Source organism: Peromyscus leucopus, chromosome 13 (genome assembly GCF_004664715.2).
Source record: "Peromyscus leucopus breed LL Stock chromosome 13, UCI_PerLeu_2.1, whole genome shotgun sequence".
In the NCBI taxonomy this organism is placed as follows: domain Eukaryota; kingdom Metazoa; phylum Chordata; class Mammalia; order Rodentia; family Cricetidae; genus Peromyscus; species Peromyscus leucopus.
In genome coordinates, this window is record NC_051074.1 from 49,604,592 (window position 1) to 49,632,006 (window position 27,415).

Consider the following 27,415-nt stretch of genomic DNA (forward strand, 5'->3'; position numbering starts at 1 on the left):
CTCGAGTTTAAAGGGCTGGTGGAGTCCTTACCATCAGGATGTCCAGGAAAAAAGCAGGAATGTTCAGAATAAGAAGTGAGCCGAAGCAGTCAGCCTGGATAGAGCTGGGAGATTAGCGAAACCTTGGCTGAGCTCGCCAAGCAGATGGACCTGCTGGAAATATGGAAAGGGCTGAAAGTGAGTGAAGGACCTTGAGAGTGACAGTGACATTGTTGAAGATGACTTTCTATAGGTGAGGTGAGGGTGATTCTAGAGTGAAAGAAGCAGGCAGTGTGGATGATGTTACCATGTGGTAACTATGGTGGGAGGCTTTGATGTCCCTCCATAAAAGAAAAACTTTCTCAGCTGCTAAGAGAACGAACCAAGAATGGTCCCAGCTGCTACGGCTCTTGGGGGTGGGGGTGAGGGTGGAGTGTGTGTGTGCCTCACCTAAGAACTGCCTGACCCTAGGTTTTTTTCTCTTCCTAGAGTAGCCACGTGGCATGAAGACTCTTTCATCCTCACTTGAGGAAGCTCTGAGCGTCTAAAGTTCTCCAGAGTTTCCCGTGGACATGGCTGCTGCTGCACCATGAGCACACTGCAGCTCAGCCTCTCTCTGTCCAATCTTGTCTGCATGAAGCCGATGCCCCTTTGCCCTGCTGCTGTACTTGGGTGTTGCTATTGGAGCTACTCAACTATTTAGTCCAGTGGGTCACAACGTGTGGGTCTCAACTTCTTTGGCAAACCTCCACAAATATTTATGAAACGATTCATAACCATAGCAAAATTACAGTTATGAAGTAGCAATGGAAATAATTTTATGGTTGGGGGTCACCACAATATGAGGAACTGTATGAAAGGGTCGCAGCATTAGGAAGATTGAGAACCACTGTATTAGATATTGCTGCTACAGAGTGAGCATGCACAGGTCCACCTAATCATTCATCAGATTCCCCAAACAAATCAAGACACTGATATCTCACTGATTGAATAAAGCTTTATTTTAATGCAAAATAAAACATGAAAAATTTATATACTCATATACAATAACATCCAAAATGTCTTCAGTGATATAAATGGGATCATATTAAAAAGTTTGTAAAGAATTCACTCTCCATCCCCATATGCCAAAATACGATTTCACATAATTTATCTTTAGAATGTATGAACAGACGACTTGGTAATCATAAAAGAACAGGGAAGACGAGATAAAGTGAGGGTACAAACAATAGGCTTTGTTTTATGCTCCAGTAGTAAATAGCATTGCAGATGGAACGGAACACTTGCTGAGCCCAAGAGATGGGCTCAAAGTCTTTGGGAATGGTTCACTTCCCACTCTGAGCTTAGTAGCCAAAGCCAACTTTAAAAGCCAGGCTGTGGGAGATTGCGTGCCTATTTAAGGAGAGGAGGGTGAGAGTTACACTTAGAAGTCATAGTTCCACGTGAGAGTCCTGGCTTATTTTTAGATTTCTAACTTTTTTTTTTTTTTTGCCCTCTCTTTTATCAGAAAGGTGACTTTGTAGGGATATCTTAGGGAGAATCCCCTTTCCCATCTCCCTGTTTCTACGAGAAACACTACTATGGACTTTTCTGAACGGAACTCCCTCCTGCCTAATTGAGTGAAACTTGGGACTTTCTGTTCACACGCACAGGGAAGCTGTGGGATGTCTACTCAATTTAAGGACAGTTTGAAAGCTGCTCACAGTGGATCTCAGTGTTTAATGCTGATGGGAATTTTACAGAGACACATTCCTTTTATCAATCACCTTTCAATTCTTTTCACAGGCCTGAAATTCTGTAACACTGCTCACACACTAAACAGCAAGCAAACAGAACGAAATGCTGTTGATTTTCAGTGAAGGGAAAAGTAATTGCTCTTTATGGTCTTGGTCCCTCTGTGGACCAGGGAACAGAGGAACCAGCTCTCCTATCCTGAAGTTGCAGGAGGATTCTTTCACAAGGTAGATTTAGCTAAAAAAAAAATTCAAGGCAGTGGATCCTGTTTTAATTTTATTCTGTTGGCAGCAGAAATAAGGCTCCAATAAAGCCTCCTAGGCTCTGTTTCTCTACAATGCCATCGATTCCATCAGACTTTTGTTCCACGAGGTCCTGTGGGTTCAACATAGATGTTCTGAAAAGTCTCAGAATAATGAGTTTTAGAATAATTTTTTCTAAGCTTTGTTTGCTATGAAATCATGATTTAAGAAAATGCTCCTTTGTTTGCCCACTGTTTAACTCTGGAGGGGAACAGTATTAAGCCAAGAAGGATGGTGCATCAGCCCAGGGGTGTGATGGACCAATGGTCGGTGTTTCTCTCTCTGTGGAAGACTGAATTCTCTTGAGACTTGAGGTTTTCGGTAGTGTCTCTCTCTCTCTCTCTCTCTCATCTTTCTAGTTATAGGAGAAAAGGAGGAAAGAGGGCCCGTGAAGCCGGATGGTCCCGTAACAGGTTTGTAGGTCTTCATAAACCTTTCTCTCTGTTCCCAGCTACAGAGAGATACCCAAGTGAGTTTCCCCAAGGTTGTACATACACTGGGAGCTAGTTCCTTCTTCTGGGGACCTGCTTATCATAGCCTGGACTTCCAGATAGCCAGCCGTTCTCCTAGAGCGCAGAAAAATGGTCCTGCAGCTGTGGAGAGGGGACAATGGGCAGAACAGTACTCCAGCATTTATAAAGCTCACCGCCCGAGCGGTTCTTAACCATTGCTTGGCTTGATGCAGCCTCCGTCAAAATATAATGTTAGTTCTTTAGGGCAGGATCAAATGCAGAGATTGCTATACTTCTAAGCAAGAAAAGAAAGCTGTTATCATCTTCTTTTTGTTCTCTTTAATAATACCTTTGAGCCTCAGAGGGCCTCTCAGGATTAGCAACTGTTGCATGGACTGTGTACCCGACACAAAGCCAAGGTCTGAAGCAGCTGGTCTGAAGCCTGCAGGTAGGGTACTGTGTGCCCAAGGTATCAGTGCTGGAGCCAGAGACATGAGCAGTTATCCTCAAGTGCCTCTTCTCCAGAGCATACCCCTGTCGCCTGACCGTGGCCCACCTTTAAGTGGTCCAGCCTTTCTGTAAGGGGAAACTTCTGCCTTGGATAGAATCAGTGCTTTACAGAAATTTCAGTAAAATATAGAACACACCAAGAGTAATCTTAAAAACAAACAAAAACAGCCCCCCTCAAAAAACAAAACAAAACAAAAAAACCCTAGAGGGTCTCATTATATAGTCCAAGCTGGTCTTCACTCACCCTGCAGTTCAGACTAGCCGCCACCTTGCATCTGCCTGCCTTGACTTCCTGACTGCTGTGATTCTAGGTATGTGGTACCGTGCCTGGCTTAAGAGTTGATCTAATTCTCCCCCATGAAAAAGCTGCATTTCCTTCATTGTATCAACTTCTTTCAGGATTCCTTGGCTCAAAGGAAATGCCATTTTCAGCATGGTGGCCAGGGACCCTACAGTGTAGCCACAATACCTTGTTGGGCAGTGTCTGAGATCCTCTACCCCACTGGACAAATTACATATGATGTTGGGGTGCTGGCTGAAGGGGGACGGCAGAGGACAAAAAGCAAGTTGACAGTCAGTTTTTCAGAGGGCCGCAGTCACTGTGGTTTAGATAATGATCTCTCTCGAAGTCCAGCAAAGGACACTATTTACATCTAAACCCAGCAGTTGCATCATTCTTGGTAACAAAACTATTCAAAAAAAAAAAAAGACTAAATTGGGCCAGATGGCTACTCTATTTTTTTAGAATACTATAATTCAGTCAATTCTGTTGGTCAGTGGTATTCTACTCTCAGCCAAAATATGTCTATATTGAACTAAAGACCTTTTGGGGAGGAGGGCAAGAAAGGAGGTGAGTGGCTTAAAGCCCTTAGCAGTCGCTGAGAAATTCATGATGCTGGCCGCATCTGCTGTTTCTCCGTCTTTTGCGTGTGTTCCCATTTGGATCAGACTGGAAGCTTCAGACGCTCTGTTGTGTAGAAAAGCTCAAGGGAAGCAAGGAAGCGGCTTTTCAGCTTCTTCAGCCAGAATTCTTTCTTTCTTTCTTTTGTCTTTTAAATCAGGTGGAGACCTTGGCTTTGCCCTGACATTTGTTAATGAGATATAGCAGATGCAGACTGATTTAATCTTAGGAGTCTTCTCTCTTTACTTCCTCTGATTTCTTCCTCATCAAACTTCCAGAAGGCAATTTTCCCTTCTACTCTCCATACTGGTAATCACATGTGTTTGAACACACACACACACACACACACACACACACACACACACACACACACTTTCGTCTACTTCTTTCTGGTGACCAGTTTCCTCACTGACCCAGGGGGAGATGGGTACTGTTTGGCACTGAGTCTGGAATTCACTTCCTCAGGACATTGCTTTCTGTGTGGCCTGGCCAGCAGGCTCTCTTTTCCTTACCCACACCACTCACATGTATTCTTTATCCCTTACAATAGACGTTTAAAAGTAGAGGTCTTAGTTAACATAATTATAGGCATTTGGGGAGGACTCTGGAAGGAGCGATCTCGAAGCAAGCGTGCCAGGGCCTGGGAGAGGGGAAAGCAAGGGCCGAGGGACCGCCACCCTCTTCACCTGCTCACTGTGGTTCCTGGTGGGAATGAGCTCCTTCTGGAAGCTCGGACAGGTGTGCGCATCCTCCCAGGACACTAATACTGCATTCCGATTCTACTGGCTTTTCTATCAAAAGCAAGGATATGTGAAAGCTTTGTATCAAACAAGTCGTACCAGGAGCCCAAGGTCGACTATAAATAAGGAAATGCAGTCTTCCTTTGGGCCAGAGGTCACTGGTCATGTTTATTGCTACGTTGTTCTCAGTGAAAACACTGTGCTTGTGAAGATGCCCAGCCTCTCTACTCTACTACTGTGTCGGCCTCACAGCTCTGGATGTGAGTGACGAGGCCTGGCCGAGACAACCACCTCTGTATTGCTACCTCTACTATGGGGTTGGGGCTTGTAACCGGCACTGGTTTTCTAGCCAGGGTTTACTATAGTGGAGCTCCATTGACTGTTAATCAACCAATTCTTCAAGCCTTTCAAGTATCAGGAAGTACTGTTTTTTATGACCCCACACTCCTTCTTCCCTTTGAATCCACATCCCTACACCCCGGTCCCCTTTTTTTCTCTTCTGATTAGCAGTCAAGTGTCGAATCCTCAGGGAGCAAGAGCCTCTCTGTACCATGAACACCTAAACCTGGGTTAGGCCTTAGGGTCTAGCAAGGGCAAAGATGGTGTTGGATGTCTTCCTTGCTTGGAAGATCTCTGTGATGTTCAGCTATACGGCTGCCGTCATGGGGTTCTTCTGCCTGGGATCCTGGTTACGATAGGGGTTCCGCTCAGGGCTGCCCGCCCGGGGCCTTGCTCTGCCCACCTCCTGATAGGTTGTAACTCGCTGGTGCTGAGGCGGGGAAGGTGGAACGTCTTGTCTGAAGGGTCCTTTGTGCTGCTGGGCTGGTGGGCGCGGATAGTACTGCGGATATCGGAGATCTGCCACCCTCAGATCTGAGGAGTGGGGATAGCCCCCTCTCGGGGGATGTACAGGATGAGGCCCCGGGTAGTATGGAAGCTCTCTCTCACTGTAGCGCCCTCGGGGTGCTGCGGTCAGGTAGTCCACGGGATCTGCTGAGCCTCTCCTAGGAAGAGAAGCAGAGAGAGGGGTCAGGAGCTACGGAGCTGCTCCCCGCTGAAGACGGCATGCTTCCGCCATGACCGCAGTTGGCTGTGACCGCCCCCGAGGCCTGGGCAAGGGAATATGAGCAGATGTGAAGTGTACCCTTAAACAACGAGAGAGGGAATCCTCTCTTCTTTGCCATCTTAGACTTCAAGGTGAAAACCACGTGCCAGGGAAGGCGGAGCAATAAGAATGTAAGAACAACTCTGGCCCTTGACACCACGAGCTATTATATCACCTAGGACAGTTTATACTCACCTTAGTACATGAGAAGAAATACATCCCTGCATTGTTATTGTTTATTCCCCTTTATATTCACTTTTATTACAGCGATCAAACTAGTTTCCTCTACACAGTGAGGCTGGGCTCTGTTAGAGCCCACGTCTGTGTGAGATATGGTAGCATTAATACGGTGGGTCAGAGTCCTCATAAACTATACTTACTCACTTCCCTCCTAGATGGTGAGGTGCTCATTGAGCAGGCTGTGTGTGGCCTTGGCTAAGTACGGGCGGCTGCCGTCACCCCCCTGTATGGATTAGTGTGCCTCCCCTCTACGGTTCCCCAAAGAACTCTCAACTCAAGGCTGGGAAAGACCCACCCGGAACTGTGATAAAAGCAATTAAGTCTACCACAAAGTCAGTAGCAAAAACCAAGTTGCCCCACATAATGGGCAGCACACAGAAAGGTCCAGGGCAAGAACACAGGCTAATGGGAAACAAGCCTGTCTGGAAGTTTCTACTGAAGACAAGTATCATCCGATCTGTTCACTATAACAGAAACAATCCGTCTCTAGACAATGTGCAGATGATGGCATCTTGGCTAGCCTGGGGTGAGACACATGACTTCTGTTTGCAGCCCTTAAAATCCCAATAAACCTTCTGTGCACACACTCGCCAGTACCATTTACCACGTCACCGGATTCCTCCATTCTTTATTCCTCTGCTCCTTATGGTTTTTTTGTTTGTTTTTTTAAGGAGAAACAGCAACAATAATGATTACTGAAAAGCTTGCCAATGTCAGCGTACAGACCGCTTGGACACTTGAAAGAAGTGACAGGGCTGTAAGAATACCATGCCTGTGGTTAATCAGGCGCTGTCAATGAGGGTCAAAATCACCCTGTAATCTGTGGAGTTGGATGTTAACACAGCCCCGTTCCCCAAATCAATGAAGGTTTGATAAGCTCTGAGCTCCGGGAGCATGTGGCAATGTAGGCCTCAGGATGAATGAGGCCTACAGTCTCCCATCTACATTTATCTGTGTGGGTGTGTGCCTTAATTTTGCTATGTATAATAATGAATGATAGATCCATGAATTTAGGGGGTAATTTCGTTAGTGAGAGTTTTCAGATAAAAAATTAAATTGTTTGCGTACACATTATTTATAGCATCAGCTGGCATTACTCAGTCCGGGCTGCTTTGCTCTATGCTAAATTGCCCATGACAAATAGAGCAGGCATACATCGCCAGTCATCTGTCACTGTGACCCTGCAAAATAAAGGACCCGGTTTTCACCATCCTTTTTCTTGACAATTTCATTTTTTATTTAGAAAATTTCTAGCACTCATTATATCTTTTATTGTAAAAAAAAAAAAAAAAAAAAAATTAAAGACCGCTTCTCTCAACCACCATGCTCATTTCTATTTTCTTTGGCTCGAGCTGGAGATTGCAGGAACACTCTAAAAAAAAGAAAAAATCCTTAACCTGTGTTTCCTTTCAAAAGCTACCAGAGGTATTTCTCTGCATGAAGTGGAACATGTGGTTTCTCTGCACTCATTTTAAGTCCTTAGGATAAATCACTGACATTTGCAACACACAAACATTATCTGCCTTAAAATGAACGCACAACCAACATTCCCTCTGGACTCTCTTAGCGGGAATGTTTCCTGTTTAAAATGGGAAGAGAGGAGGGAGAAATTCCAGGCCTTGGGTTTTTTAGGGTCCTGGTCTCTCTCTAAAGATTTCTCTCTTTTAAAACAGAACATTATAAAAGACAGAATGCCTTGGGGTTTGCTTTTTTTTTTCTTTCTTTCTTTTTTTAAGTTATGGAGAGACAGTCCAGAGCAGGTGGTGACGGGCTAGAAAGCCCCCCTGAGAGACTGGCAACCCTGAGTGACTTGACAGTGTGCATGTGGAGCCAGAAAGGAGACTATCTCCTCTCTCACACCTCACCCGTGACTATCCAGCACTCACTGCCAGGAGGAGGGAGGGTTCCCAGGGCAGAGAGGGCGACCCCAAGATAGCATCACGGTCCCAGAGGGCTTCTCTGGAGGAGGCTTACATGTTGGGGAGTTTGCTTACATGTGGCAGACACCAAGTGAGGTGCTGCTCTTTGTCAAGCAGTGGTGGCATGGAGATTGTCTTTTTCTGTAGAACTCATCATAACAGCCATTGTTTGTCATGTTTCAGGGAGAAGAAAAACAATGAGTTGCTCTGTAAAAACACAGATTGAAAGTTCAAAGACGGCTGGGAGCCCTTTCCTCCTGGTCTGCTGCTTATAACATTTGTTTCCCTTAAAGCCTATCATTTTCTATAGACTTTCACCAGAACAGCTTCTAAACTATTGCAAATATTATCACATGTACATGCTCATGTAAGCATTTAAAAGAACCATTTCTGGGGACTGGGGAAATGGCTCAGAGGTTAAAGGTACTCTTGCAGAGGACCAGAGTTCCATTCCTTAGAACCCACACGGGGTGGCTAACATCCTCTTGTAACTCTAGCTCCATAGGGTCTAAGCTACACTCATGTACACATGTGTAACACACACACACACACACACACACACACACACACACACACACACAAGCACTTAAAAAGTAACAATTTTTAAGCAGAAAAAAAGAAGCCTCCTTCCTATATGAGTCACTTTTCCCCACACAGACAAGACGTGGGATAGAATCAACGTAAGTGTCGGGGAGGGAGTTCATTTTGGCTTACAGTTTCAAAAGGAACAGTCATCCTGATGGACAGGGCAGACAGACCAGCCTTGTGAACTGGAGGGATGGCTAAGCTCCTCACATGGATGCGGGGATCAGTAAGCTAATGGGAACTGTAAGCGGACATTACCTTCAAGGCCCACTGCAGGGCAACCCATTTCCTCTGGACAGGTCACATGGACCAAAGATTCCACAGCTTCCCCAAACAGTGCCATCAGCTGGGCACCAAATATTCAAACCGAATGATCCTATGAAGGGAACATTCCCTTTAAGTTTCCATTCCCCACTGAGTAGGATTATTTCTGGAAGCCAAGGGATTCAGGTTTTGCTTGGAAACTCCTAGGGTTGGCTTCAGGTATGTTCCAAATCACAATGATGCATGCAACTAGGAAAATGATGAATGTTAAACTGTTTTGCTGAAAAGTGACAAAGTCATAGGTTCAAACCGCAAAACGTCCTCTTTAGCCACAGAACTGAGTAAGGGAGGGAGAAAGAGCTGAGATGCTGTTGTTTTGTTAATCTTTAGTGTCTTCTTCTACAGTGTCTCCGTGTGTGTGTGTGTGTGTGTGTGTGTGTGTGTGTGTGTGTGTGAGATTTAGTGTCGGTGGGGAGAGCAGAATCTCAGTTTGTCCTGGAGAAGGCTTTTCAGAGGGACTGACATGACCTGCCTTGAGCCAATCCTGAGAAATCCAGGGCAGCTTCCTCAGGAGATCGGATTAATACGAGGACCCAAACTGCACGTATATGAGTACCTCAGGACTCCGGATTGTTCATGTGACCCTATGAGCCTTATTTGTATGTATTATTAATTTCTTTAATATAAAGATGGAACCCCCCAATTTGAAAGTCTTACACAGAAACCATATTTACTGTAGGAAAGAGAAACATGACTGTATTTGTTTTTCTTCTAACTTTGAGTGAAGTTCTGGGGAAATTCCCTTCAAATTTCTGTTTTCTTTCTGAGTGGGCTCATTTCTGGAATCCAGAGACTTTGGATTTGCTTGGAAACTCACAGGAATGGTTTCAGGTATGTTTTAAATCACAGAGATGCATGCCACAGTGCAAATAATGAATGTTAACCATTTGGCCCAAACATGAGAAAGCCACAGGTTATTTACATGTAAAGTAACAAATTGAGGACTTTCTTTTTGTGACATCTTACTGTGTCACTAGTTCACATTTAGTGAAAGACACCGGGAAATGAGAGCCTACACTGGTCCCTGGGTACCAGCCATCATCATATATGAAAGGATGGAAGATATGCTTCTGTTGGCTTAATCAATTATGCCTGGGAAGGGGTTATAGCATTGCAAGGACAGAGCCCTATGATGCTCTCTACCATCAGTAGGTTGCTGCTCTCAGTGGAGTAGAGAAAGGTATAAGGACAAGTGTCCATTCTTCTCCTATCTTAGTACCACCCTGACAGAGAAAATCTCCATCCTCAGTGCTCACCCCACATGGAGTGAAAATTTGAAAGAAAATGGCCCCTAAAGGGAGTATCAAGGTGTGACCTTGATGGAGTAGGTGTGGCCTTGTTGGAGGAAGTGTATCACTGTGGAGGCGGGCTTTGAGGACTCATATATGCTCAAGCCACGCCCAGGGAGACGTTCTACTTCCTGTTGCCTGCAAAGTGTAGGACTCTCAACTCCTTCTCCAGCACCTCCAGTCTGTCTGCACTCCACCATGTCTCACCATGATGATAATGGACTGAACCTCTGAACTGTAAGCCAACCAATTGAAACTTTTCCTTTGTAAGCGTTGCGGTGGTCATGGTGTCTCTTCCCAGCAGTAGACACCCTAACTGTGACACCCATCTAGTCATTCTCACTGCATTCCCCTTTCACTTGGCCTTGTGGTACTTACTCAGTGACTGTCTGGGAATCTGGTACTTACTCTCAAGCCTCTGGCAATCTCCCTTGGAGCTCCGCACAGGGCTTTGTGTCTCATAGGCGCTCCATAAGTGTATGTTGAGCTTATTTGAGGGGAGATGCACAAATGCACACAGTAATCAGGGATTGTTAGATGTGGCTAGATGAGCGTTAGGGGCTGGAGGAGAACAGAGGAATAGAAGGGAAGAGCACTTCACTTGGAGCCAGAGACTGATGAAGGTTGATGTAAGAGTGATTTCTCATTTTTCCAGAGGGAAGAAGGCAGGGGGAATGAGGAAAGGATTGGATCCAACACAGAAAGACTTTGAAGTTTATTAGAGTTCTCCGGCACCACAGGGCAGATGTACAGATGAACTCACAGTGACTGTAACAACACACATACAAGACCCGTGCAAGCTCCAGCCAGTCAAAACTCCAGCATGGAGGGGGCAAGGTGGGCATGAAATCCCACCACTAGCCGAGAAGCTATCACCATTTTGTAGTTACTGGGTGGTGGAGAGTCAGTTTTCTTTAATGATGAGACCCTTAGTAGGTCAGCCAGATGCTAAGACCCTTTCTCAATAGCAGTTGGGGTAATACAAACTGGACTTAGTGGGAAAAGGGGAAAAAAAGAAAGTTCAACACTGGGTGGGAAGGGATGGTTGATAATAGGAGTTGGTGGTGTGAATATATTCATAATATATGAAATCATCAGTGAATTAATTAAAATACTGTTTTAAATGAACTGGTTTATTTTTATTATTGTGTTAAATGACTGGGTTTACTAGGTACAGGTTACGTGCATTTACTCAAGTATCATTTAAGGGATGGTTTCACCATAGTCTGGCAAGGAACTTTTCTTTATTTCTGTCATAAACACAGGGCTGTAGGAACATCTTGATTCATGTTCAGGCTAAGGCTCCAGATAAGGGATTGGACGGAGACTGTTGAACTCACGTGCAACCCGAATGGTTTTGAGTACTGAATTTCAAGGTTAATTAATGAACATAAACCAGAGTGGAGGTGATGTCCAGTGCCCCTCAGCCGCAGCACTAGCCCACGTTTCTCCACAAAAACACCATGATGGATGACTTTCATCTAAAGCACACATGCCCAAGAGAGGCAGAAAGTAGGATTACGCAGACCTGTCTACCACCTGCTGTAACTCAATGCCCTTTCCTCCCAGTGAAGAGAGACCACAGTTGGTATGAGCAGGACCTGCTCTGCTGAGGGGAAGATGGGAACTCTTTGTAACCTTCGGTTCTTCTAACAGCGCCGACCAGGCTTGCTGACCATGACGCGCGTGTCTCGGGTCTGGGGTTGAGGACCATGTCTGCATCTCATCCACCAAGCTCCTCGTAGGATGGAGAAAGTTGGGTGGAAGAACAGTGACTAAAGCATAAGCCAGTGTGAAGACTGTTTCGAGAAGAGGTGAGTTCACAGGTGAAGAAATAAGGTCTGCAGTACAAAATGTGAAATCACAAGGAATTCAGAAGCAAGGACAAAGCCCACCTCCGACATACGTATTGGATAAACTTCCAAAGGGCAAATTCTTGTCTCTCTCAATTTCTGTAAGATGCCATGTGTGTTAGTAGCCTAAACAAGAGATAATTAAAAAACAAAACAAAACAAAATAAACAATCCCAAACCAACCCGCTCTTGCCTTTATGGCAGTGCTTCTCAAGCTGTGCGTCGCAACCCCTTTGGCAAACCTCTATGTCCAAAACTATTTCCATTAAAATCTACAACAGTAGCAAAATTACAGTTAGGAAGTAGCAACAAAAATAATTGTATGCTTGGGGTCACTACAGCATGAACAACTATATTAAAGGGTCACAGCCTCAGGAGGGCTGAGAACCACTGCCTTATGGGTTTCTTTCTTTCTTTTTTTTTTTCCTTTGGTAAAAATTGATTGTAAACAAATTTGGGGCTAGAATAGAATCAAGCCATATGGTACGAGACTCCTGGTGCTGTGTGACCAACATGCTTGTCCTCACGGGTGAAGCTATGTTCCTTCTCAAATGTGCCACACAGAGTGGGCCCCTGCCCCAGTATTTGTAAAGTATTGCAAATCTTAAAAAAAAAAAAAAAAAAAAAAAAGGCAGTGCAAACTAATATGCTCTTAAGCTGCCTGTGTTATGTGGACAGAGACGCTTTTAGTCTGTGTTTGGAATTCCTTCAGGGTCAGGTTTCCAGTTACCAAGCCTTCATCCGTGGTCCAGGCACGAATGTGGTTGGCCTGGATTAGCAGAGCCCTCTGCAAAGTATATTACATAGGTTTGATTTCAGCAGATTTTACAGAGCCATAAAATATAATGACCATTTGATGACCTATGATACAGAAATGATTGTGGAAAAAAATTCCTGCTTTCATCACTCACATTTCCCATCACATTATGAAGAGGGGCCCTCGCTGTTCTTTGCAGAGAACTGGAAAGAGGAGTTGAGTGTCACCTCAGAGGCTTCTGGCCCCCTTTTAACACCAAGGGAATGTTTCCAGAGAAAATGAAAGAGAGCTGGCAGTGACCGAGTGCTCAGAAGACAAACAGCGCTTTGATCACGCCCATTTGATTTCTCCATTGGTGTCTTTCATCAGCCACCACAAATAGAATTCATTTACGAACAAATGACATGAACAGGGAGTCTCAGCTTCGACATCAGTCTGGCAGACAGATACGGAAAATGGCCCCTCAGAGTACTTCATCCTGTCAGATGGTGGTCCTGCTTGAATAACCTCTTTTATGAGGGCGTGAGAGTTTTCTAAAGTATCGTGTCAAGGACATTTAGAAAGGACAGGCATGGGGACATAGGTGGAGAAGGAATTCTTGCAGAAATCAAGAGCTGTCATGAATGGCTGTAAAACCAGTCGTGGAATCCATTTCTGAGACATGCTAGTAGATAATTACCCTGTAGTCTCTTGAGCCACAGAGGGGGTTTATGTAAAGAGAATAGGGACCAAAGAAAGCAATCATCACCTGACCAACCAGACCAGTATGTCACTTTCCTCCTTTTCTATTGTCTCTGGAGTTCTGGATTCTCAGGATCCAAACATCGAGGATTTCATCTGCTTGTCACGCAGGAGAGTTTGGTTCCATTCCGAGGGCAGACTTAAGGGGCTGACAGGTCGGGCCTATAAGGGCCTGGATTCTAAAAGCTGCTTCCTCTGCCCCTCAGGAGAGGCTCTATGCAACTCCTGCCCAAGGTTACTTCCTGAGGTAAAACACAGATTCACAGAAGCTGCCTTTCCCTACTCCCTGTTTAGATTATATAGACAGTTACAGTAACGTAATACATACATTACTTGGAGAAGATATTCGCATCTACCTCTTTATCCCTTCAACTGATTCCTAAATTAATATAAATTAAATGAGTCATGTTCCCTTTCCCCTCCTCCCATCAATTTCCAAAGCCTGGGGATTTTGATGTAAATCACCTATAATCGTTACAATCCCTTCTCACCCTGGGTGAGAAGTACAGTGAAAGAGACAGAGCTTTCCAGCATTGTGTGTGTGTGTGTGTGTGTGTGTGTGTGTGTGTGTGTGTGTGTGTAGCTTTCACTTCATGGTTTTATTACGACACAGGAAGATTCCGGCACTGAAAACATCTTACTCTGAAATCCAGAAGCAGGAATGTTAAGTGCTGGGCCCAGCACCCCTGTGTTCCACGGGCTCTGTAACCAACATCAGACGGGGTTTGGAACTGCAAAGATTCAAAGCAAGCTGAGCAGAATAGCTCCTCTGCAAGTGCCTAGGGCCAACCCAGCCCCATCCGAAGCATTTTTTTCCAAGTTAACCTCCTTATTCCTCATAATCGTGTGATAGGGTAGACACCATTATTATCCATGGCTTGAGACCAGGCAAGGCAGAACAAAGATGTGAAGTGACTTGATTGAAAGCCCACAGGCAGTGGTGTGTGTGGGGGGGGGTGGAGAGGAGGCAATGGAAAGGTCTAGGTCCACCCAGGCAGGCAGACCCAGGCGCCTCTTGCTTGACTGCCAATCCTGCCCTCACTTGCTTCTTGCCAGCTTACGATGTCCCAGTGCTGGATGAAAAAAAAAAAAAAAAAAAAACCAAAAAACTTCATACTTAGAAACATACTTTCGAAATGAATCTAATGGGTGAAAAAAGGCAAAAGAGAGTTTTTCCTAATAAGTGTTTTGGCTTTGGGAAACTTGAAGCTAGACATTCTGGAGTTACTTGTAGGATGCCAAAGAAACACCCAGAATTCCAAGTTGGAGGTCCCACTTGGGTACCCTGAGCTGCCAGCAGGGCAGGAGGGTAGACTTTCCTGGCCCCTTTTAGGAAAACCAGACAGATATTTGTATGGTTCTGTCTGCAGGGCCCTGTGCTCAGGGCCCGATATTTTCAATATTGGTGTCAATACTCAAGGATATATTCACTCAACATACACCTTTCTTTCAAACCCACGCATACAGGAAGGGGCTACGAAACTGCCTTTCTCCCGGTGGCCCCTGAGGGTACCGATGCAGGTTAGAAAGGTGGGCACACAGCCACCTGCAGTGGCCTTTCTGGAGAATGACACTATAACCTAATGGACCACGAGAAAGCCAGACTACTCTCTGTCTCCCACTCCAGCCCAGCCATTCGGTTTGAGCAAATGTCCTCATGTCTGTGGCTGTCTGTGCTTGCTGCTGTGGTTTTATTTGAGCTCAAATCTCCTTTCAGCTAGACCATTACAGCAGAACTGGTAAATTTGGACTCAGAGACAAGCAGAACCAGTTGTAGTCTCCTTCAGAAGAGTGCAATGCAAGAGCCCCCACTGTAAAATGTGTTCTTGTGAGTCTCAAGGACAGCTGGAGAGCGGTCACTGGCTCTGAAGCAATTCGGAGCATACTAAACTCTCAAGTGACAACATGGTAGGACTCCTCAGGCAGGTGACTTTGACCTTTTTGGGGGGACTGCATGAATATTTACAGTGCTTGGATGTGATGTTCTCAGACTTGAAGTCTTGTCAATTTTCGTGTGTGCTTCAGTGTGTAAAAAAAAAAAAATGCCCCAAGCCCCTCCCACTTTTATATCTAGTGATATTAATTAGGTGAAATAAGGCTTATAGACCATTTTGTAAACGTCTAGACGCGCCTTCTGTTCTAATAAGCGGGCATGCTAGTAGTTTAGTAGTTAAATGGGGACAAAGTAGCTAAAAGACATGTGGACCAGGGACTATGGGAAGTGGGAGCAAGGATTTGCTCTCAGGGCCTCTTAGTCCCACATTCATCTCCTTTTCTTTGCAAACTTCTCCAGAAAGCGGCTTCCAGTGTCCTTCCCTCAGCAGTAGCTGAGCTTCTGGGTGCCACCCAAACGTGCAGGAGCATGGCTTTGGGGGCAGCATTGTCTGGACTCAGAGTGTCACCTGGGAGAATTTGGGTTGTGAAACTTACTCTTCCACAAACATGGCTAGGTGAATTTTAGGATTATTAATAGGACAGTTGCTCTCATGCCCAACACCATGGCAATGTGTCCACTCCCACCCCGGTTTCCATTAGATGATGTAAGCGGAAAGGATGTTAGCCTCCCTGTGCTAATTTTGATGGAGACCTCAGTATCTCACGATGTTTTCACCATGACATAGAAGGCGATTCTCAGCCTTCATTTCCTGTCTGTACTAAGCAGGCTCTGAGGTGCCTGGCTGGGTTCTGTATGCACACCTGTGGTTGAGTTATTGGTCCCACTCAGTCCCCTGGTCTAGAGTTCATCTCATTATTTAGTGTAGTGCTTAGGAAAGGGCATTTTTGGGATGATGAAATTTTTCAATAAAGAGTTAAGGGCTTCATAGGTACTGGCGACTTGTGCTGGGCTCCCCATCCTGCCGAGGTCTCTACATCCTCTGGTTGATCTGTGCATGGCTGGTGAGAGTAGCTGTTAATGGCATCCCTAACCTCTAACTTTCATCTTTTATTAAAATGAGATTATTTTGTTTCCATGTCTCCTTCTGTTGTGGTATGGCCCATCAGCTTGGCTTCTTTGGGGCCCGGCCTTGCTTTGGTGCTGGCAAAAAAGGAGAAGCTGGCAAAGAAAGGCTTATAATGCCCCAACGGATGGTGGACTCTGAAACCACCCCGCACTCATCATTACTTCCTCCTCCTCCTCCTCATCCTCGTTGTCCTCATCACTCATTTCCAGTGTTTTTGTATGGTCACCTACTGTCCCAAGACTTCCACACCCCACCTCCAGTCCCTCTATAGCAACAATGATGTGTAGGGCCAGAGCTCCTGATGAGCATATTTCACAGAGACAGTAAGACAAGCTTTTATTGTGAAGGGGCTCCTTCAGATATTATTCCACCCTACATTAGTTCCCTAACGCCTTGGTTTATTGATTTATTCCTCGAACAATTCAAAGAAAACTGAAAACTCACCCTGCCTCCTATCGCTTTGAATGTTGCTTTGCTCTTGGCCATGTTTGGTGTGGGTATGTGTACCAGCACGAGACGATTTCCCCTATTTTTATACTACATGCATTCTGTCTGTGCAGCGGCAACCTCAATTCTTAAAATCAGTCATGAAACCATGGCTTTAATAATTTAAATAAAAGCTTATCACAGGAAAGCAAATATTTACAAGTATGAGTTATCTAATTTAAAGAAATTAATTAAAAGTAAATGCTGAAGTAATTTAAAACTAAAGAGCCATTACCAAATAAAATGTTATTTCCCATGTACCCATGCCAGCTCATTTGGGGAGGGTTCTAAGAGAGACAGTGCTCTTCTTTCTTCAAGCTTCTAAACCCACCACACCACTGGGTCTCTTTGGCCCTGCTATGTGTGCGGGCACTCTCAGCCTGCAGGAGGGACTTCAAGATGTATCCATCAGTGCATGGTGGGCGTGAGGGTGTCAGCAGGAGAGGCTGAAGTGGCAGGTACTGTGGAGAGGACTGGTTCTCAGCCTGTGGGTCACGACCTCTTTGGAGGTTGAACGACCCTTTCCCAAGGGTCGCCCAAGACCATCAGAAAACACAGAAATTTACATTATGATTCATAACAGTAACAAAATTACAGTTATGAAATTGTAACAAGAGTAATTTTATGGTTGGGGGAGGGGGGGAGTCATCCCAACAGGAGGAACTGTATCACTGGATCCAGCATTAGGAAAGTTGAGAACCACTGGTGTGGAGGATGATCCAGAGGGCTCGGCTGTTTTGAGCCTCAGTGTCCTACATTGTCAAGTGGGGCTCTTGAGAAGCTCTTTCCTCCCTTCCTACAGTGATGGGATCTGACGTAGACAAAGCAAATGGAAAGAGCTGCTTTTACTAAGGCGCTCAGTCCTGGGTGAAGTTGAATTCCTAGTCCATTTCATTCCGAAGTAAAATTGTGTCTATGACTCATAGTCAAATGTTACTGACCAAAGACTTAGGATAAGGAGTAAACAAACCTCACCCTTATAGCTGAGTGGTGCAGACCTTCTTCTGTGTGTTCCCTACACTACATAGAGAAGCCGGGATAGACATCGCAATCTGTAGGTCTACTTTATATCAACATATACATTCACAGTGCATACAGAGCTATGTGGTGCTTGAGTTTTTCTTTTTTTTCAAGGTGGCTCCTAATATTTGAAATTCAAGTGATTTCATATAAGAATTAAGGTCTTTCATGTAAAAATTCAGCTTTTCCACTTTCAAGTAAAAATTCAGCTTTTCCATTTTTCTTAAAATTCAAGACTTGCCACAATCAGCTGGAGTTACTCTCTCCTCTCCAGGCAACGTCTTTGTCTTTTTCAGACTCTTTTTTCTTTCCACAGTATTTCCCACCAGCCTCTAGAGCAACTTAGGTGCAGGGTCTCTGCTTTGTGGGATGAAATCTCCCTCTCTCTGTTCCCACACCACCAAACCCAGTTTGCATCTTCCATTTGAAGGCGCATGCTACCCATGTTTTCTCATTTAAGGAGCGAGGCTTCTGGGAGGTCCATTAAAATTTCCACTTTACCCAGTCCACTTTAAATCACTAGAAACATATTTCTCGTCCAGTCTTCAGATAGTGACTCCAAAGAGTGGCTCATATTCGAGGAGTTTCACACAGGACATTTTATTTCCTGACACAGTGATCTTCAGCTCTGTAAAATGAAGGCGATAGAATAGGCAGCCTCCGTTGAGTTGCGGGAGGTAACCCTTTCATGACCCCCCCAGGAACCACACAGGAGCCAGTGCGAGGTGACCTCAGCTCATGTTGCTGCCTTTCGGCCCAACCCGTGCCAACTCAACTCTGACTGGACCTCTTTACTTATCTGTGCCTTGGTCTCGCCCATCTGTAAAGTAATACGTGCTTTTCTTCTTAGAAGAACAAATGGAGTGATATGGATAAAAGCATATTGGAGGAAAGTTAGGATAAAATGAATCCGAGATCTTATATTACTCTCTTGTGTAATAATTATGAAGGGAAGGCTGCCTTCCCTAATGGGGTGAGCAGGTCAGAATTTACAGTCCTCATTGAGGGGCCTCATGCCGATGATCTCCATGGACAACAACATGACACTGTAGATTTTTTTTTTTTTTTTTATCTTCACTCAGCAGGGTAATAGCAGACCTCTCCTAAAGGGCAAAGGTGTCCCACTTCTGAGATGGTGGGCTCTAATTTACCTCCTTGCTCCATGACTTTATGAGGAATGTATGTAGGTAACTGTTATCAGGTTGTTAAGCAGTTTGATGAGGTGTGAAGGAGCCCTTTAATTGTTTTATTTACAACATACAGTTCACTAACATCTCACTAGGGAATTCTCTGCTTAGTTGATTAATATACGACTAGTTTAGTGAAGCACAACTTGGTAAAACCAGAAGCTAAAACATAGCCATTCAAATTTTAGCAGTCTTAAAGCCATTTGTTAATTAATTCAGTTGAGGTTAAGAAAATACTGGCTAAACTAAAATACTAACTAAAACATTTGAAAAATAATAGGGAAAATCAAGCCGGGGAAAAACAACTAAATTTAAATCTATTACTTGGTATGCTTCGGGGTTCCTTTCATTTGTCAGGGATAGGTGGTTAGAATTGCTTTAAGATGTCAAATCTTCCTTAAAAGCCTTCCCCTTATCACCAGGCGGTGGTGGCGCACGCCTTTAATCCCAGCATTCAGGAGGCAGAGCCACGCAGATCTCTGTGAGTTCGAGGCCAGCCTGGTCTACAGAGAGAGATCCAGGACAGGCACCAAAGCTACACAGAGAAACCCTGTCTCGAAAAAACCAAAATTAAAAAAAAAATCCCCTTATCACTCTTCTGTGGTTTTAAATCTGGACCGATGGACCGATGAATCTCCTACTGTAAGCCTGCTTGGATAGTGACGTGATGAACCAATCTCCAAAGAGCATTGAGCAGCTGAAAAAGGAAAAAGCCCCGAGACCCATCGCAAAGGATTAGATTGCCCACCTGGGCTGAAGTGAGGTGAGGGGTAGGACGACACAGAACCTCAAAGCTGGGTGAGGGTTAGAGGAAACCTGGTGTCTTAGTTAGGGTGTCTACTGCAGCGAAGAGACACCATGACCATGGCAACTCTTACAAAGGGAAACACTTCATTGGGGTGGCTCGCTTACAGTTCAGAGGTTCAGTCCATTATCATCATGGTGGGACATGGTGGCATGCAGGTAGTGGTGCTGGATAAATACCTGAGAGTCCTGCATCTTGCAGGCAACAGGAAGTAGACTGTCTCTCTGGGCATGGCTTGAACATATGAGACCTCAAAGCCTGCCTCCACAACGACACACTTCTCCCAACAAGGACATACCTACTCCAACAAGGCCACACCTCCTAATAGTGCCAATCCCTTTGAGGGCCATTTTCTTTCAAGTCACCATATCTGGTGTAGACATTGGGCTTCCTATAAGGGTGTTGAGCAAGCAGAAAGGGCATCTTGGGGATGAAATCAAAAGGCAATATTGGGGAGTAAGGTCAAAGGCCAAGTGACGTGGTCTTGGTCTTGTCAAACTGAAGGTCACCGAATCCTTTGCTCCCTGAACCAGATGCCCTTCCTGTGAGTTTCAGCCCTGTAGTAATGCTGGAAAGTTAAGTCATGCTCAGTTTAAAGCTCTTTGGTATGATCATATAAGGTTACACAAGCTCTTTAACATTATCCGACTTCATACTGTTTAAGTAAAGTTCTGCCTCTATGGGATGACTAGGCATATTTATCTGTGTCCTTGTGTGACATCAGCATCTGAGGGCTTCATGATGGCAAGGGCTTCTACCGAGTTCCTATAGCTCACTCAGAGCTGGCCCAAGACACTCAGCATAGTATCTAGTCATGGATACTATCTGGATACTTCTCTCACGGAAGGAGTTTCTCTTTTCTTTGAACTGAAAGCTCATTGAGTTTTAGATAGGGACCTTTCCTTCCCAGCCAGCATCCTATGTGTGGTGTCTAGTACTAAAGCTCCTTTGGCTGAAAAAGTAAAGACACTGAGATAAAATAAAAATGAGAACTTAACAACAGTGAAGTATGGATTAATGTGTTCAGTTCACTGGGCTGTTAGGAGACAAAAATTAGAGAAACACGGAATAGCATAGGGTAGCCAACCAAGCCCTATCCAGTTATAAATTATCCCTCCCATTCTGTTCATCAATATCGTCTAAGCCATGAGGTCTTATCCCTGGATCTTAAGTCCATAGCAAGGTGACCTAATTTGCTGCTTGATGTTCAGAGGGCAACAGAAAACTGCCTTTGTCCTGTAAAGACCCCCTCAGAATACACTGCTCGTTGCCAGTTGAGACTTTAGATATTTGTCCAAACTGCATAAGTTTATTTTTTTCCCTCAGGACCCAAACTACCAGACCATGTTGAAAAAGACCATGAAAGATCATGTTGAAAAAACATGGTCCCAGATGTCTCTCCTGACCTCATGCTTCCATGTTTTCATCCTAGGCTCAGCACACCTCAGGCAGAGCTCAGCAACCCTGTCTGCCAACACAGACCCTGCTCTGATTATGGAAAGATAAAATAATGAATTAGGAGCAAATGGCTCAGGGTTTCCACTCTGACTTTGGGTGAGTTAGTTATTTTCACAGCATATCTCAATTTATTCATTTATAAAATGGGAGTAGTGAGGTTGGTTGTCTGAGTCCACTGAGCCATCAGCAGGGCTAGATGAGAACTGTAAAGCACTTAGCAAGGTGGCCGGTCATGGAAGTAATCAATACGGCTATGTCATTTTTTATTATCATTCTCCATGCTCTAACTTTTTATTTACTTATTTGTTATCCCATAACTTCTTACGTGCTTTTCCCAGTCTTACAAATATTTTCGTATGTTCTGAAGTCTGTTTCTTCTTTAAGAAATCTGTTTCCTCCAGATGGAAACGAGGCAAGTTATCACCACTTTCCCAAATTTATGGACTATGTTCATTTAAGAAATGTATACAAAATACACCACAGAGTATACTCTAAACAGTTGCTCTTTTCCCCCACTCCTTACACGTGTATTTTAAATGGCTGCTTATGTCTGGGTCCTCATTGGTCTCACTGCTTACAGAACTGTTGACGGACTGGAGTTTGCAATTGTTCAGAGTCATGGAGAAAAGACAAGACCCTTTGTGCCACTCTGTAGTGAGTTATGTGCTCATGCATCTAAACGCCAAGGAAGCTGGCCAGCAGCCAAAAGACCAGCAAGCATGGTCTAGGGAGAGACAACACCCCCCCCCTCCCTTGTCTTCTCTTTCATATGGGATTATCTGGATGGATGAGACAGTGAGGACAATCAGACCTGGAAAGAGAGGATGGTTTGGTCTGCTGATCTGCCAGGATTCAGGACGATTGGTACCCATCCTCCTCCTTTTTGTGGACAAGGTTTTAAGTGAACAGCAGCTCCCACTGCTCTCCATCTCTGCTATTCCCTTCCCTTCTGCCTTGTGATCAAAGTTGGGATGGTGGGAAGTTGCTGCTTTTTGCCTGTCTCCTATTTGCCCTACTGAATCCTGGTGGTAGCACCCAGTTCTGAGAATCAGTCCATCCATGCCTGCCATCAGTTCATGTGGTGCGGATGGAGTCACACCATCTTCCACTCCAGAGCTGGCTTGTGACTCACACCTAGTCAGTTAGAATTTTCCATCCCCTTGAGCACAGTGGTTGTTTGTGGTTAAGGACATACCCCAATAAAAACAAGCCAAAGCCAAAGTCCCCGACCACGGACTGCTAGGTAGAGTGAAGTGGGAGAATTCCTCTGCTGTGAATGACTAAGAAGAAAAGAGGTACACTGGCTGCTGGGAGCATCTCTGTTGACACCAGGGAGGAAGAGCTACTTTGGGATATAAGCTAACATTAAAAAAAGTTAACTGGTGAGGGGGAAGAAACCGAACGTGGATGATGGCCTTCTAAGAGTTCTCAGGAAACCGAGTGTGAGAATAATTTGTCTCGGAGCTTATTTAAAAGCTATGTTTGCTAGTCAATTTCTTTTTCTATATTAGGGGTATAAAAATATCCATGTCATGTAGGCAGAGACCAATGATGCTTTCTAATTGTTTGTATATAGAGAAGAGTACTAGCTGTTAGGAACACAAGTACCATAGAAAGAGCTCCTTGGAGCAGATGGTCATTCACCTTGGAAACCACATAGGGAGAACAAGGGCTCTGTTGTAGCCCACATTGTCTCAGATCCCAACATCCTGAGGGTAGAGAAGGGGAAAAGCAAAAGGCCTAGAATCGTCCTTTTTGTTGTGATAAAATTGTCTTGGATGGGTAGTGAGGCCTGCCGTTCAGGACGGTGCCTGGTGGAGTTGTGGGACTTGGATGTATTACACTGGGCACAGATAGGAGCCTGTGACAAATCTTCATAACACAAGCAATTGCGGTGGTCTGTTTCGAAGAAAGTAAACTCTCCCAAACACTAGTTCTTCATTGGACAACAATGGGGGTGTGCATGGAATGCACGATTAGGTGTGTAACTGTAAACTGTATCAGGAAAATTCCTGCCTGCTCACACCAGCAGAGTAAACACAAAGGAAGTCAGCAGAGTGACCTCCTCCTTACACCCATCTCTTGAGTCACAGAACCACGAAGACTTAATCAGATCCTCATCTCCGTCTGCCTCTCTGTTTACATTCACCATTTGAGATGGGTTTGGAACTGGAGTTGCTGTGGGAACGGAGGTCTGGGAAGCCTGACTTGTGCAGAGATTGTAATCTCATCTTTCTGCATACTGATTTTATAAAAAGAGTAATAAGGCCCGTGATGTTTATTTGAATGGCAAACAGACTGTTCCACTGCCTAAGAACATGGAAACTTGTTTCTAAGGAACAGCACAGGCCAGCCAACTTTCCTGGGCTCTTGGCTGTATGTTTTTGAAAGGGTATAAAGCCAGGGCTTGCTGGGGGTCTCTGAGAGTGGGAGTTTTCCCTGGAGCAAGGTACTGGGTGATTTCCCCAAGGGTCTGAACCCAACCATGACATGGCTTGGCAAGTATAGCCCTGGAAAATATGGACCTTTCTTATATTTGAATTTATAGTAAATATCCAAGTAGGACTTACAGACAGTGGGTGTATGCGTCTTAAACATTTAGTTCTGAGATTTTCTATGTGTGTACCTCTGAATATCTAGAATCAAGGACAAGGGTGACTATTAATTCCATTTTGCTCCTTGGTCCTTTTTCTTTGCCAACCCTTAAAACTGGCATTTCCCAACTCTACAGAAAACATATTAAAATATCACTATTTGTCTGGAAAGACTCCAGTTACTCATGTTTGATAAAAATTGCTGAATGTAGTTTTAAAATTCCAGGTCTGGATGCAGAACAAAAACAAGAAATTTGAGCTTTGGAAGAAATTTTTTTTGGGACAGATACAAACTATTGAAACTTGGACATGTCATGTTGTCTCAGTCACAATTATTCTATTGCTTTATTCCGCTTTTTAAAAAAATGACAAAAATACAAAGTCCCCCAAAGAATTCACTCTCAGTGAAAGAATTTTCATGGCTTAATAAGAAAGTCCACAAAACTTACAGGAACAGAATGTCCACTCAACATAGTGGGAAATTGAGAACTGTCCGATCTGATACCTTCCCAGTAAAAACTCTGGAATATTCTCCATCATTCTCATGGTCTTTCTTGTGTTCCAGCCTACTTTTCTTAAAATCTTGCTGAATACCCACTGTGTGCTGAATGTTATGCCACATTGAGGACAGTAGTGACAAGGTCAAGTTCTGCTTTCAAGGCCTTGCCACCCTTGCTTTATAGGCCATGAACTAGCTTTAATCTCATCCCATGTATACAGTCGCGTTGCCCTCTCTTCAGAATATACTGTAAGTGGGAAATCGGGAAAAGAGGACCAGGAAACAGGAGATAAAAATAGCTGACTGACTACTTTCTATTTCATGGATAGTAATGATCCATCCATTTCCCCATTACTGGTCAAGGTTGAGGTTCACAGTGAGGAGCGCATTAAAAATACAAATTAGCTGGGCGGTGGTGGCGCAAGCCTTTAATCCCAGCACTCGGGAGGCAGAGGCATGCGGATCTCTGTGAGTTCGAGGCCAGCCTGGGCTACCAAGTGAGTTCCATGAAAGGCGCAAACCTACAGAGAGAAACCCTGTCTCAAAAAACAAAACAAAACAAAAACCAAACAAACAAAAAAAAAAAAACAAATTAATGAAAAGAAAAACAACAACAACCCCAAAGGCAGACAAATGAACAAAACAAAGATTAACCCAGCATCTGAGCCTGTCTGAACATACCAGGTCTCCCTCAGCCTTTTCACCTTAGAGGGAAAGGGGTGCAGATAGAAAGTAGAGTAAGGTCAACACAATGAGCTGCCACAAATGGCCACTAATGCTTTTGTACATGTCATGAATTTGCAGAAGAGCACAACGTTTCTGATGGCCTGGGAATTACGATGCAGAACACTGGCAGAACCGTTGACCAAATATAGATGCAGGTAATCTGACAGTTCAATGTGGGTACCAGGTACCATAGCATGCATTGTGGGCAGTAGGAGTTGGGAGAATAGGCTTTCTGCATCCTTCCCATTGAAGCAGTTTTTTTCCTTTTTCTTTTTTTCATGAAAACATGAAGAAGTAAAAACCAAGTCTCCACCACAAACATAATTGTGGCTTATAAAAAAATGAAAAAAATCCAGAAGAGTTGGACTGCGCATTTATCTTTTGAACAATGCCGCCTGTGATTTTCCAACACACAGTAGCCCATTCCAACACCATGCTGGGGCTTTGAGACCTAGATCTGTGTTAGATTAGAGGCTGGATTCCACAGGCACCTGGCACTTCTGGGGGCCCTCTGAAGACTGTGTTGTAAATGTGGCTCCTGCGATACAACAGTGTGAGCAATCCTCTGGAGACCCAAGGGTGGAAGTAGATGTGTTGGCAAAGAAGCTCTTTGTGTTGGCTTCTTGGAAGAGATTCAAGGAATCTGAGAGATGAAGGGCTCAGCTGGGTTAACTACCACATGCACTGGGTATCAAAGTTTACAACTTGTTAAAAAACATTTTAAGTAATAAGAAAGCACAGGTTCACTTGACCCAGACTGAAAATTCCCAACTGCGGGTGTGTAACAGAAAAACCATCACCCACGACAGTCCCTTCCAGAGCCCAATCGCTCCACTACATAGGCACTGAAATCTAGGCAACATGTCAAGTGGAAGAAAACCGTGACTTGGAATTTATAAAATTGTGAAATCTAAATCATTTTTTATCTTTATGCCAAACTCCTAAATAAATTACATATATTTTATGTATATTTCAAGGCAATGTATAAAGAGAGGTTAATAATAGGAAACAGAACATTTTCCACTGCCCTTTAAAATAAGGAAAGGAAGAAGATGGGCTATCTGAGATGGAGAAAATTCTCCAGTAATCTCCCACCAACAGAACCCTCTGTGGATATTAGGTGACAAAAGAGGAAATCAGAATAGAATAATAGCCTTTCACATAAAAGAATTATGGTAAGTTGACATTAGATTGAGCTGCAGTCCAGTCAAAATGAAAGAAGTCCCGAGCTGAGCCTGTCAGAGAGTCTCGAAAAAAGGACAATCAATATGTGTTTTCAGACTGCTTCCCTCACGTGCAGCCTGCAGTCACTTGAACTGAAAATTGGCTTTCTATGGAGATTTACTACAATAGCATTGCCATTCAAGAATAGGCAGCGATCATCATAAATAAAGAACAGACATAAAAGGATGGGAGGCTCCAAGAAAGAGGGAGGGTTTGTCAAGGTGGGTAAATCATGTGTTTACTTATACTGCAAATAAATACAACAGCAATCCCTCATTAGAAAACAAAAAAAAAAACAACTTTTTTTTTTTGTCTAGAAAAACTAAGCTAAGCAGCCATGGTTCGAGTTTCCCAACATGGCCTAAGGAATTTATAACCTTGGAGCTCAAAAAACAATGCCCAGACCAGTGAGTATGACACACGTGTCAGCTCTGAGAAGCAAACATTTTCATGGTCACCAAACCTGATATGGCCCCAGAGTTGATTCTTAAGATCAATGGTGCTGATTGATAAAGCTACTGAAATCTGCTTCCAAGTCTTCCCCACCCCAACTAGGAGAGGGAGAGCGGCTGGAGTCTTACTCCATGCACTTAGCCTGAAGTCCAGGAGGCAGGGCCCAAGTGTCTGCCCACATTTCCTCTGGACACTGGGATCTGTGTAAGGGGACGTGTTTCCATGTCCAGCCTTGTTGTTTCAGCTGTAGGCAGAGCTGGGGATATCAATTACTCCTCACTTGGGGGTGCTGACCTCCACCGAGCTCCCCATCCCTCAGTTCACCACGTTTAAATCCTTGCCTGTGATTCTTCCTGAGGCTACCACTCTGGCTTTCTCATCCTCACTAAATGATTCATTAAGTTGGATTAACCCTTTAAAATCTACCATTTACCCAAGGGTCCCTGAGGATTCTTATACACACTTCATCGTTTTTAGTCATTATACAGAGCCAGATCCAGCAGGGTGGGCTTCATTCACTTCTAAAGCCACTGAGGTTGACAGTGTAGGTTTTGTGTGCCCCAATTTAC

At 44.3% G+C, this 27,415-nt stretch overlaps 1 protein-coding gene across 1 annotated transcript in view; it reads right to left on the minus strand.

Annotated features, from left to right (window-relative positions):
• Positions 1 to 958: 958 nt before the first annotated feature.
• The window catches only part of Pard3b (par-3 family cell polarity regulator beta), a 993,468-nt gene continuing 967,011 nt past the window's right edge, over positions 959 to 27,415 (minus strand). The window contains exon 23 of the mRNA XM_028891309.2: positions 959 to 5,622. Coding sequence (XP_028747142.1) covers positions 5,265 to 5,622 — 358 coding nt within the window. The 3' untranslated portion in view covers positions 959 to 5,264. The remainder of the gene's footprint in view (positions 5,623 to 27,415) is intronic.